Here is a 14,195-nt window from a genome sequence, read left to right on the forward strand (position 1 = left end):
ATCGCGGGATGCATCGATGAAACTCTGAAAAGCGTGGCGAAAGATGAATACTTAATGCGATTTCCTTTGCCGTAATAATGCAGTGAACGGTTTAATTATAATCCGGATGACGAAGAAAATTAAGCTCCAACGTTTTATTCTCGACGCCTTATTTTTAGTGTAGACAATCGGGCCGCAAACAGATTTTATCATAATCCCGGAGATACGTTATTCCGCCTGGGTTTGAGAATTATTTGTTCAGCAGGCTTCATAGAACAATTTCCATCGCGAACTCGTTTCCATGTTCTGACAGATTGGAGTTAAACTTATACAGCCTGTTAACGCTTTTGTGATTGCATTGGGAACGTTCCTGGAACTATTCTCGTCATCTTTTTATCGATATCTCCGAGTAATCAATTTGCTCCTGTAGACAAAGATAAAACGTGCACGATAAGAGAAACCGAGGAAACAGAGATCAGTAGAGACTAGTTTAAAGGTGAAATAAGGAAGATCGCGCGAACGAGGAAATGAGCTTTTCCTAAATTCCACGAAAAATATCAGCTACCGTCTTCCGAGATTTGTAATCAGGATAAAGACCAACGCGTGTTTCCTGAAATTTTACTTGCTAACTTTCATCTGCATATGCATTCGAATTTAAAAGTCTCGCCAAAAATTAGTTCTTGCTTTATCCCTTAATTAGAAACGTCTTTAGTTAAAACGATAATAGTAATTAAAATATATTACTTTCAGTCTTTATGCAAATGCTTATAAAGAGAAAATAAGTGGCCTTCGTAGAACGATTTTAAGATTCAATACGTTGTCGATCGATTTCACATGAAAACTACTCTTCCATTTAATTTTCGAGTAAAATATGTCTTCGTCGTCCTTTGAAATATTAATAACACCTGGAAAAGTAGATTGTTGCGAAGAAGACGTTGGGTATTCGAGTGACGAGTAAACTCGCTTTCCTCGGATAACAGGATAGGAGGAAAACTCGGGTTCATCTTCGCTACCGCGTAAACGAGCAATAATTTAAAGCTTCGCGTTTCGAATTCAGAATCCTTCATCCCCTAAAAGTTCTTCGTATTTTATCGCTCTGTATCATCTGACATAGTTACAGTGGATTCCAAAGGTGTATATATTTCCCGGCTTTTCTTGGTCACAAATTAAATGTTTTCTCACCGGAAAAGTGTACGTTCCTTCGCTTATTTTCCTGTTGCAGGGGAGAACTGAAAGCAGTAACACGCCAGCTGCTTTACGTCATAAATAATACCCGCGACGCGTAGCCCAACACCCCTTTACTGGCAACCGGATGTAAAGAGGAGCGGAAAGAGGGAAGCACATGCCGCGTGACTTTATTTAAAAGCGCAATACACCTCACCGGCGAGATTTTGAATTTTGACGAATAAATCGCGAGGCTGGTTGCCAAAGAACGAACGCGAGATCGTGCAACCAGTTCGACTATACGCGGAGCACGCTCTATTCGTATGCATACCTCATTAAAATTCTTCAACGGTGCGATCTTTTTTATTGACGCGTTGGAACCACCACGTTCTTCGACTTCCGGCTATTGGTTTTGTTCGCGTCTCGTTCGCCATTTATGATCAATGGAGTAATTCATGCGCAATGAATGTGGAAAAGCGAGAACGCGACAGGCAAGTGGGAATTTATGTTTCACGGGGAGACAAAAAGCGAGCCGGTTAATTGTAATCTGAATATTTATGCAAGTTGAAGGGTTCGGATAAAAATAACGACGACGACGCTGGTGAACGACGTTAAGAAAAACGAAAAGAAGGCGGGGCTACACGTTTGGCAGTTACTTTACTTTCGAACAGGGGCACGAAGTTTTTATTTTAATGAAGATTGTGAAAATTACGGGCATCCGGTGTTTCGTAAATGAATTTCCTTTTTCCTCGTACTTGAAACCGCGTGCATAAATCTCGGAAACAATCACGCCGGGAATTAAAAACGAGACCGCGCGTCGAACTGACTTTTCGCGATTTATCTAGGTTAGCGTTTCGATATTTAATGACGTCGGGATAAAATCCTAACATTAAACGATCGAATGTATCATTGATTTAAAATGAGTCAGCGAAAAAAAAAAAAATTATTCCTCTGGAGAAATATTTAATCATTTCCAGCCAGTTGAACAAATTTTAATTAACCCCATTCCCTTTCCTTTCGAGTTGTCACGGCTCTGTCAACCGTGCGTGTCTCTAAATTCGGAACGCACCGCGAGTCGTGTTTTATTTCACCAAGCAAAATTAAATAAAGTCACGTAAAATACGATCGGTTTTTACTTGTGTATACAAACCGCGTGCTATGCTATTCAATATTTGGCTGTATTTTTACGTTGATCCAGCTTTGCTTGTTTAAATTTCACGCCAAATTTTAATGCTCCTCTGTTATTAAAATCGCTGCTAATTTATTAAAATCATATTCGGATGCTGTTTAAAAATATCCATAAAACGTTGCCACCAAGTTTGATTCAACTGTGAGATTCGAATCTGCACAGATAAATTTCCCGAATATATTATGCGTGTTGTACGAAACATTAAAAAATTTCATTAGCGCTGTTACGAAACTCAACTATCATGATCGAGCATGAATTTTTCCGAGTAACTAAATTTCCACTAAATATCTTATAACTTCTCATCTACTATACTTCTATCTCATACATTTTCACTTAGGTTTCAAACTTTACAGATATAATTACAACTATACTACGTCTGTTTATGCAGATTCAAATTTTTACGATCGTAATTGAAAAATTGGAATCTCAGCAGAGATTTCTTTCGTCTACCAACTATTATAACAAATACTCTGAGTATTGGATATTTCGTACATATTTTGAACGTTATGTGCATTCCGCGTATTTTTTTGCATTTTCAAACTTCCCGTAAATGCATAAAAGTCCGCAGTCTATTCGTTTCTAACGGAATTTCAAAATATTCTGTATGGAGCATACAGTATGTGCATACAATCTAAATTTTCTTCTTTAAGTATTGAAATACTTTCGCAGAACCGCTATAACTCGAGGCAAGTTGAAACCGCGCAATTTGGATTATCGAGAGCTTGGATAGGGCGGGGTGGCGCTTAGACATTCGTTGATTCGTTTATTAAAGTCAATATTCCTGGCTCGTCCTTGGATGCACGCGATTATCCCGCGAACGCGTGGAACGGCCAAAGGTTTCTCGAGTGGGATCGGAATTTACCTAGCGAGAAGAAGTTAATTGAGAAATCTTCTTGGTCCTTGCTCCTGAGGAAGGTCTCGTCGCGACGGGTCTAGGGGTGGAATTAGATTCGGTAGCCGATGATCGATGAGGATGACTCACCCTTGGGGACGAACGGGAAACGCACTCGGCCCATAATCGATGCTTCGGAGCACGTGGCAACGAAATACGTTCTCGAATTATGAAATACGACATGAGACGTTCTTTAACGTTGCCTTTGTGTTTGTTATTCCTAGGAGTTTCACGATTTAATTCTCAGACAGTGTATAATTGCACGCCAGTCCCGCTTCGTTCGCGCAATAAGGAATTTATCCGCGAAAATATTTTAGGATTTGCTATCGAAGCAGCTGAGAAAAAAGTCTGAGGAAACGGACGAGAAGCTGCTTGGAAACTCGAGGAATGCGGTAGTAGCAAACAACATAGATTATGTTCGATATCGTGGAATTTAGAATATTTCTCTGAAAGCTTTCTTTCTGTGCATAGTTTCGTGCGAAATTTTTATTTGATACGATAATGACAATATCAAATTAATTGTAAGGAAATTCTTGAACAACAACGTAATCATTGTTCGTAGTAGATTTCTATAAAGAATTACGAATTGCGTGAGAAAACAACCAATAAGAGAAAATCGTGAATTACGAAAATAGTAGCTTCTTCATGATCTTTGCTCAAATTTACGAAGTATATCAAAACTCCATAATAATTCAGCTATCTATCTAGAAAATAATATGTTTTAGACTTTGTTCGGGTGCACGGTAATGGAAATTACGATATTGGAATATTTACCACGCTATCGATATTGGAACTCATTAATTCTTCAAATATTTGGATAATTTTTTCCAAGAGTAATCGTGAAATTTAAAAGATATGAAAATATACGAATTAAAATTTTTTTAATAAAGGGACTCAAGTTTTCGAGCCATATTGGTAATCAATTCATACAGTTTTTAGCAAACTGCACAATTGATTATTTCGACTGAAAATAGGAAACTAACGATAGGCAAGAGAGATCTTTTCGCGCTACGTTAACTCGAAGAGTTTAACTTCCTTGTAACTGCTCGTGAGACGATTAAAAAGTTTCGTAGCGTGAATGAGCAACTTGTAAAATTTGCATTTGGAAAATGTCAAGGTACGTGAGAGGCGAAAACGAGCATAACGAAAGTGGCAACAACGATAAAAGTAGCCCGGAAAGTAAATCGTGTTCGCCCGAAGAAAATGTAATGCAATCCCGAAGCAAGGAATTATTAGAGGGAAATCGCGAGTAGATGATTTAAAGTGGCGCATAATGTGACATTACGTTGAATATGAAAGATTTCAGAAGCGTATTTGGGGCGTCGCGAGTCAAATTCAAGGATGCTTCCTTACGCGAATTCTATCTCGCTGTGACAGTAGTTTGTTATCGCGACGAACGTCTTTTTTTTTTAAATCAAAAGCAACGCGCTATTCTTCCCTTTATAATAACGTGAATTTATTCTGCAAACCGAGGGAAACTGGTAGCCAAGTTGTTAAAACTTTTAACAAACCGCGAGTGCCTGTCGTTGATCTGAGTGTGATTAAGCGAGCAGTGTCGAGCCACAAATGCAAACGACGACGTGTAAAAAAGAATATCGAATGTTACAGTCGAATGAAACTCCAGGCTGTTTCATCCGCGTATTCGCCAGCAGTTTTGCCAAATACAAGTTTACTTTAGAGAAGAGCTACTAGAACTGCGAGGGACTTCTGTCTTGTCTGCGATCAAATTTTTGTTTCTGTTTCCGCGTTAGGATACATTAACCGCGAAATGTTACGAGTCTAACTGCACAGACAATTGTACTTGTTTATTATATCTACAGCAACGTTTTTAAATTTTGTTTGCACCGTAATACGACGTAAAACATATTTGCAAAGTTTGAAAGGAACTCGAAAATATACATAGAAACTACACCACGCTATCGCGCAGTGGTTACAGAAGTATCTGAAAAGACAGAATCTTTTATATGACAGGACACAACGCAGAATGCTTCGAGTTTCTCCGACTTTGAAAATCCATACATGTTTCACATTCATGAATACGCATATATATGGAATTCTATCTTCTTCTTGTTCCTCGTAAGATTGGATAAATTTGAATCGGATTAATTATTCCGGCTGTTATTTTCTTTCACGAAACACCAAGTATGAACCAGTACCGTCCTAAAGAATAATTGATGACGTTTTAAATTCGTAGTTTTCTGGCCAAGTTAGACTTTTCGCGAGAAAGCCTTTGATAGGAGCTATACTTCACGGCGGGTCGATTCAGATATATCCGATCAATTTTTCATGAATGCTTCACAAAGGTACCCTGAAATTTCCTTCGTTGGTAAATGGCAAACTTATTTCACATGTATTTCAATCAAGTTTTGTTTTTTTTTTTTTTTGAAAGCAGATAGTAATACGGTCTGAAACGATCGAACCGTTCGGAATATCTTGAATCCCGTACAAAGCTGAGATTCAAAAGGAACTTTTTTTACGTGTAACTTCACTAACCTCGATATAGTTCAGAGAACACAGGAAAGACTTCGAGTTGAATCGAATTTCTCCAAAGAGAGGAGTATTTGCAATCAAGCACATAATGCTTCTCTTCTTGCGCGACAAGAGGTGGGGTAGCAGTGTTTTAAATTCGCGAGCTCTCCTCGAAAAGCGATTCTTTCACGATCGATCAGCCACGTGACCGGCTAATGGCGCGATAGAGCAAAAGAAGAGAAGAGAGGCCACGGAAATGGAGTGTGTCAGTCCAAGCTAAAGTGCCTAAAAGGACAGAATTCCACTTCACTTGGCGGCCATCTATCAGATTTTCGTTTTAATAGGTGGGTTCCAGCTCTCCTCGCGAACGACTCTCGATAGGTGAGCTCTCTCGAACGAAATTGACTCGAATATTTCTCCTCTGGTCGCTTATTAAGCTGACAGAATACAGCCCGTAAACGGATTACGATGTCGTTTTTAGCGATGCTTCGTGGGATTAGCACGCGGAATCGGTTTAAAGACTGGCTCGGGCGAAAGTCGATCGTTGCCAACGTAAATTCGTAAAATTAGATCGAACGAATTCGTAAGCCGCTTTCGTACAGCAGTAACATTCCGTTCGTGCTCTGAATTGTACGGAGTCCCTCACAGGCTGGCTGGCTCGTTCAAAAAGTAACTGTAAATCATGAAACGCCCTATAGATTACCGCCTAGTCCGCGAGTTCCATGTACCGCGGAACCGAACTAGTTATCGCTTTACGTACCGAGAATACTGAACAACCACGATCGATATTATCGAGATTTCCACGAGAGAGACGAACGACAAAGCAGGAAATACGTTCTCCGAATGATGCCCGTGTAACGACTAGTGTAACTTGTTGAACGTGCGAGCTTAACGCGATACGTGAACTCGCGTTGTTACCTTCGACCAACGATATCAGAGAAATTTCAATATTTGGAAAAGACGGATAGAGAATGCCGGTGCTTGGATAGTCGCGAACATATAAACAAACCAGCGACAAACCTCGAATCCCTAACTCGAAATCAGCCGCTACCACGGTTCGTTTATCAATCTCGTTTCTGCAGAATTTCGATCGATTAGATTCCATCAGCTAAATAGATTCCACTTTCAAAAGAATTCTACGAATATTTCGGAAGTTAGATTCTATTTCAATCGTGAGAATTTATATTTCTCTCTCTCTCTCTCTCTCCCTCTCTCTCGTAATGGAGAAAAGGAAAGAAAATACACCTACAGAGTCGCAAAGCTCGCAATAACTAACGTTGGAAACAGATTCGTCGAAATGTTGTCGCAGTTAATCCCGAAAAAGTAAGGTGGATATTTCGTTGAAAGCCGTGTCCGTACGTATACAGTGTGATTCTACTTGCAGCCAGTTTATCTCTTGCCCCAAAAAGATACGGAATTCCGCGTTATATATAATGACTTACGCTTCTTTGTAAAATTACTGGCATTACGAGTTATGAAACCTGGTTTTATTAACTTGGTTTTCGGTGAATATCTCGGCGGTACATTCATAAAAAGTTTCTAATAAACGTTCGAATATTTTGGTCAGCCACATAGATAGTAAAAACCATGTAGCCATGTAGCAATGTAGATAGTAAATGTTATAAAGCTTGGTAGAATATTTTTTACAGTGAAATATATAAAATTATTTTATAAAGTTCTTTATAAAGTAGAACTTTATATACTTAAAGAGGTATACAGTTATTTCAGCAGATTTCATCAAATCTATATTTCATTGCAGCGTATAAATATTTCGAATTATTCTATTTCACCTTTAATCGATCCTAGAGAGAATAAAAATGGTGGAAGCGTAATGGAAGTAAAAGTACGCCGGCTATAATTTAAGAAAAGAATCTGGCGAGCGCTTTTCCACTAGAAAATAGAATGTCATGCATATCTCGGTTTATTCTACTGCGGAGGCATCCGCGTCGTGTCGTGCGTAGACTGAAAAATGGTGGGCCGCAGCTTGAAATAACGCGTGTTCCCAGAGCGCCGAGGAGTGTTTCAAAGAAGGAATAATTTTATTGCCGACTGTGATCGCAGAATTCTAATGAACTTTTAATCGACTTCTTCCCTAAGGGACCTGCGTAATCGTTTCTTTTATCTGCTATTCGAAGGAGAAAGGCAGAAAAGTGTTTGAGCGTTTAGAATGATAATTCGAATTCAATTGAATCGACTTTATCGTATCACGGGTTCTAACTTTAATCACGAACCGTGCCTCCACGTGGATACTTTTGTGCCTCACGCATCGATGACCAATTAATTCTGCTTTAATCGTTATTTGCCTACCCTTTTTGATTCGGGCCCTGGTTCTAAGCAACGATCCCTTTCTCCCTTCTAAATTAAAGGGATCATCGATACGACACGGGGGATTAATTGTCCACGAACAAGCTATCCAGACTGCTAATTGCCAGATAATGACGCAACGAACCTCCGCGGTTCATTGAAAAATCCTGATAGAGCTCGAGTGGCTTTTCAGATCGCAATACCATATCCGACATTTCTCTCGTAATGAAATCTTAATTAGGGGAAGGTCGCCAGTCGTAAAGGGATTATAGCGTGACGCACAGATAACGAATGCTGACCTAAATTGAATCACGCGCTCGATTAATTAGTCTTCTTCTGGGTAAAGAAAATCTTCTCCCTCCGAAAGGTTGATAAATCGAACCTTAAAGAGTCTTTAACTTGAGATCAGGGGATTTCTTGTCACTACGCTACGTTAGAACTCAAATCTGAAAAGTAATTGCGTGGAAAACAGCAAGATTGACATTCTTTGACTGGAAATTACGCGGTAGAGTGGAATTATTTGGTCAAGAAAGATATTTCAATTAGGTTAAGCTAAACTGATCGGCTATAAACAATTCTTTTAACAATTTACATTTGGAGATAGACTTTAGAACTCGTTATTAGTGGCGCGATAAACGGTGAAGTATATCGTGTACTTACAGCTTCTAGTCATCAAGAGGGAAATTTGTTCAACTAATTTTAATATTCTCAGTAGTAATTATCATAATCCAATAATCTGTGTACATTACTTTAGTCTTAACAGTTATTTCGTTAGTTCTTATATAACAACATCCGAAACATCCCCTTGAAGCGAATAATTCCAGCACAAATCGTTTTCCGGATTTTAATATTTTTTCTTGCTGAAATTAAAGTACATGGTATCTCTTTAATCTCGGTAGTGTCTCGAAATATATGATAAGTTTGATTATTCCAAGCAAGTTTAGAAGATTGAATTTTAAGGCTTAAAGCTTAAGAAAGAAGAATTTTAAGGTCGAGGCTTAAGAAATTCAAATAACCCTTCCTTACTGCGCTTGGCTTAGGAAGACTCGTTTCCGCGAGTGATTTCAAGGGTTGCGACACGTTGCAACTCGTCCACTTTCGTCAACAAATCGATTTTTTCGCGCTCGCTAGAAATTCACCGGCCTGCTTCCAAGAAACTACCGCAAGAAAGGAAAAATTCTAGCCGAGTGTTTGCCGAGAATTTGCAAGCAGAATCACGTTTTGCAAGCGTGTAGTGGTCAAACGAATACAAATCGACACTGGCAGGTGATGAAAGTCGTAGCGAATAACCTGTTCCCATCTTCCGAGCTCGAGTTTTACTTTTGTAGACCGTAATATTAGACGGTTCTAGACTCGTAGTGTAGATTCCCAAGTAACGAAAAACGATTGAACTCGAAAATACGTCTGAATAATGCCACTCTTTGTAGCGGAATACGTTCGCGTACAGTCCAAGTGCTCTTTAGCGGCAATTTAGAACGTAGGAGTCCTAGTGTTTGTAGAGTAGAATTTGGCTTGATGAAACGTAGACGACTATGAGTATCCGAGCGGGTATCTTCAAGAGGGAGCGTGAATTACGCTGGGAGAAAGGGGATTTCCGGGGCCGAAAGAAGATTTATCGACCGGATCTAGATCACATAAGGAAAGGACATCTGTAATTGGACGACAAACACGAAAACCGTGTACCAAGGATCGAGCCAGTGTTATTTCAAACCGGTGTAATTTCAGAGGCTCGCATACTGTGGCGAAAACTAAATTTAGTCCTTCAGGGTATCGAGTAAAATAATTAAGAGCTTGGGACTAATGAATTTTAATATGCTAAATATAAACCAGACAATAGAATAATAATTACCTTACTTTAGGTTCATTGTAATAAATTTTGGTAGTAAAGAAATAATAATTAGCAATGTTTAATCTGCAAAGTGGTGGAAAAAATGTAATGAAAGTTTTCCTTGGAAATTCCTTAATGAATAAGACTACCACATCCGTAAAACAATAAATCTTCGTATTGTCGAATTTCTTTCTCAATTTTCTTACGCGAATTTCCCTTCCGAATCATTGTCACTCGTGTTACCGCCAAAAGGGACGAAACGTGTGTATTCATTCGTAATCCTCCCGCCTCCGCTGAAACAGCTGTACTCGAGTTCCTCTCGATTTTAAAAATACGCGTACGTCAATATAGCAAGATTATGCAGAACCACGAGCATTGTATATTCGATGTATACGTACATATTTGCAAGGCCGTGTGTATGCATCTTAAAATGTTGGGAAAAATTACTTGGTCGATTTATTTTTCCACGCGGCTTCACTTCAATCATACTCGCGAGCGGCACGAATCGCTGAATCGATGCGATACACGACGATCGGATCGTTTCATCCAACGGAATTTATTCTTCGCTTACGTTCGGTTTATTCGCCGCGCTACATATTATTTGCACGTAGATTGTTCGATAACGCGAAAAGGAAGATTTGAATTTCATCAGAATTCTCAGACGTCTTCCTTTCCAAAGCGAAATAAAATTTTTATGCATAAGATGACGGAAGATTCGGTTACTTGTAGACATCTTCTATGAATGTATTATATGTTCTATACAAAATATTTTGAAATTTATTGGCATTGTAATGGGATACGACCGCTATAATCGAGGAGAATTTTCATTTCTTCATTTCGCACAACTCGTCTAATTCGCAAATATAAGTTTCCTGAAAATAGGTAGAAAATCTATGAAGCGTGTATCTTTTGCTTCGTAAACATAAAAGCAAATTTTTAATTCAACGTACGAGCACGCGATTCTTGAAGAGTCCAGGCTGAACGCGAATGCAGCTTTCTGAATAATTAAAAGGATGGGAGGGTTTCCTTGAAAGTCGTTGCGCTTTAAGGTAGTTTTACTTTCAGGTCAACAACTCGTCGCGACACGTGTCTCGGTTCGCTAAGCGCGCAGGTGTATTAACAAGTTTTTCGCGGACAGCTTCTCAGAGACTCGATTTTCCAGACAGATTTCACCGTGTCCGCAAACAGGGCAATTTTCATTCACTAGATTCGTTAATTACACAGATGCCAGACAACGCAAACTGCCACGCGTCGCTCGCGAAAGTTAATATCGACATCCCCCAAGATCTGCAAACACGAGAACGACGTTGCGTTATTGGATCAACGTCACAGTTAACAAACATTGACTAAACATTCACGAAGAAAGGATCCACCGTATTGTTCACCAAAAAAAAAAAAAAAACGAAACATCGACTTACTTTTAAATAAGGATCGTCCTAAGCAAGCAATATAAAGCTATATAAGACGCTATATAAAAATCTGTATAAAAGAAGCTAAAAAACATCATTCGTTGAAAGCTGCATAATCCCTGCTACGATACTTAGGAGAAGAAAAGAGAAAGGAGAGTCCTGCTTTTAAGGAGTATTTGCCACAATTCCGCCAAGTTTTTCATTAAAAGTTAATTACGAAAGGGACGGTCGTCCGAGACGTAGCCCGTAAAAACGGTCGACCTTCAATTTTGCAGAAGTTAGGAACCACCGAAAGATTGGAAGGTTTTAAAGTCGTTTCGAAGAAACGAGGAGATCGCGGTCACTACCGCGCGTCATTTAACCTACGATTTCAAACGACCTATCCAAAGTTTCGCCGGTACTCGCGCGCAGAAAGTTTAAAACACCGGATTCATTGTGATCCGAGGTAACAGTCGAACAGTCGAACTGCCGGAACCATAGCAAACGGCGTTCGTGACGAGCACCTCGTGCACCTGAAAAACGGAAAAAAGCAGCCACGACTCGATTGACGAAAAACTCGATGAATTCGACGACCTGAACTGGTGTCACGACCACCTGGACGCATTCGCCCTGACGAACCTGTTGTTCTTAGGATCCATTGTGCTCACAGCCAATACCAGCGACATTCAAAGGCTCCGTCGCCTCCTGGGGTACTGCTTTTCGATGACGATCAAACGATTGACATTAGGCAAATGGTGTTAGCACCCGTGAGACGTATTTCGTCTCGTGTGGAAAAGTCGACTGGAGTGTGTAACTGTGACGCGCTCGATACAACGTCCCGTTGAAACGTGACTCTCCATGCAATCAACTTGCAAGCCGAAGTACGTGGCTAAGGTGTCAATAGAGCCGATAGCTAACGCGGAAAGCGGCCTCGAGATCTTCCCCGATAAAAGAAAGTTTTCGCGACGGCTGTGAATTCTTGGTTTTATTTCGAGCCGTTGCTTTCTTGAAATTTATCGGAGTTCATTAACAGAGACGAGTGATACTTCGCGATCCGAATCGAAGTTTCCGAAGACAATAACAAATCGGGTTTCCCAGGCGCAAGCGGTGCCCTAGAAAGGTATAGAAACCTACCGGAGTATAATTTCCAATACTACATCGATTGGTCCGATTACACAGTAACAGCTTGAAGACATCGTTTCTGAACTGGAACAACGAACACGAGCTTCTGACACCGTCCATCAAACGGATTATCCGTTAGAAAGATCGACGTTAATGGTCTCCAAGGCCCGAAACAACAGCGAGAGAGATTTCCAAATTTATCTGATCTTTGAGTTGGGACAACGAACAGGCTTCTGGCACTGTCGATCAGACGGATTATCGATCGCGAACTACCTACGTTAAAAGTCTCAAAGATTTCAAGCGACATTCAAAGGAGCTTCCAAATTTGTCTTTTCCTTAAAAAAGAATTTTCTAACGATACTAAACGATACTGTTCGACCCAAGAATTTCAAAGATCTCCGCCACTACAACAAATACTAATTTTGACACCCGGTTTGTTGGTACTCATCAATCATCACCATAAACTGGAGCATCAAGGAAGCCCTCTACTTCATCGGCCAACTGGGCCAAAGCGCGGAAACGCCGAAGCAGAGGAGCCCGGACGAAGAACCCAAAAAGGAGCAGAGGAGTGCCCTGCGGAACCTGGTTCGTAGATTGAGCATTAGCAGCGGAATCGGACGATACGCGATTGGTTCGTTCGGTCAGGGTGGGGCAACCGGGCCCAGCGGTGGCGGGCCCGTGGAGAGGTTCGCCGGTGCTGAGGGTACGGAGGCCGTGAACGGTTGCCCGGGTGGTTCGCAGCCGGTGGCGGGGCCTGGAGTAAGCGGCACGGTGTCCGCATCGGCCGCGAGGGACGGTCGCGGTGTCCTAAGTCGGCGGTCGAGTCGCGAACAAAGCCCCGCGAAGTCATCGGAGGGCCAGGATGCGCCCACCCACGGGGGCGGGGGTGGTGGCGGTGCCGGGAGCGCATCCGGTGCTGGCGCAACCGGTCCCGGACAGGATTGGCGAAGGCTAGTAGGCAGCATCAGGCGCAAAGTGCGCCGCAAGACCGGTCAGGGCAGCGCCAGCATCTCCGAGGCCGCGCTGCACGAAACCAGCCGCAACCAGGATGACTTTCTCAAGGCTACCATGAGAATCTTTCTGGTGGTGTCGCCACCGATGGGACGAGTTCAGGTACCGTAACCATCGACCTTCTGACCAATTGGATTTTGCGAGTGTGTGAAGAGGGAAAGTTTTCTTTAAAGAGTTGAATCGAGTTGCAGGAATTTTTAGTTTGATCGGTTTTGTATCAAGGAAAGGGAGATGTTTGGGTTGGGCAATTATGTATTTGGAATAGGGGACGTCTCACTGGTTGACGAGCTTAAAATAAATGTATGTCGAGATCAACGTACTGATTAATTTTTCTCGACACGAATAACAAAGATCGGCCCCTATTCTGAATAAGTATACGGAATCATTAAGGAATTATAAGGAAACATAAGGTACGAGGTTTCTTGAGTTTGGAATGGTACATTCGAAACATTCTTAACAAGTCCACTGTCCTGTGAGTCATTTGTTTATCCTTGCTTATACCTGTGTAATTAAATTACAAAATTGACGAAAAGCCAAGAAGAATTGACTGCGGAGAGGTTCACGTTTAAAAGTCCTTAATTTCTTTTCTTCGCTTAATGAAAAATACTGGCACATCGTACAAGCAATAGAGAAAGGTGGATTTCACTGAGCATTTTATCCCTGCGCGCGACGTACAAATGGTGATCGCTTAAAGCTCCCGGACAGTGAACGTGTTAAAACGACACTTCTCTTCAGAGTTGCTACAGTCACGAAGAATAGTCCTAAATCCTACTCTTTCCCTTCCTCTCGCTCTCTCTTTCTCTCTCTCTCTCTCTCTCTGTATTTTTGCGCGATATTGAACGTAGTTGG

The 14,195-nt window shown here is 41.0% G+C and overlaps 1 protein-coding gene across 12 annotated transcripts in view; it reads left to right on the forward strand.

The window, feature by feature from the left end:
• The window catches only part of LOC100648400 (pleckstrin homology domain-containing family G member 5), an 84,384-nt gene that overhangs the window by 22,235 nt on the left and 47,954 nt on the right, over window positions 1-14,195 (forward strand). Inside the window, exon 2 of one of the 12 annotated variants that reach the window (XM_048408166.1) lies at window positions 11,050-13,448. The exons of the other annotated variants lie outside the window; for them this stretch is intronic. Coding sequence (XP_048264123.1) covers window positions 13,404-13,448 — 45 coding nt within the window. The 5' untranslated portion in view covers window positions 11,050-13,403. The remainder of the gene's footprint in view (window positions 1-11,049; window positions 13,449-14,195) is intronic. 12 annotated transcript variants of the gene reach the window in all.

The sequence above is a fragment of the Bombus terrestris genome, chromosome 8 (genome assembly GCF_910591885.1).
Source record: "Bombus terrestris chromosome 8, iyBomTerr1.2, whole genome shotgun sequence".
Taxonomy (NCBI): Eukaryota; Metazoa; Arthropoda; class Insecta; order Hymenoptera; family Apidae; genus Bombus; species Bombus terrestris.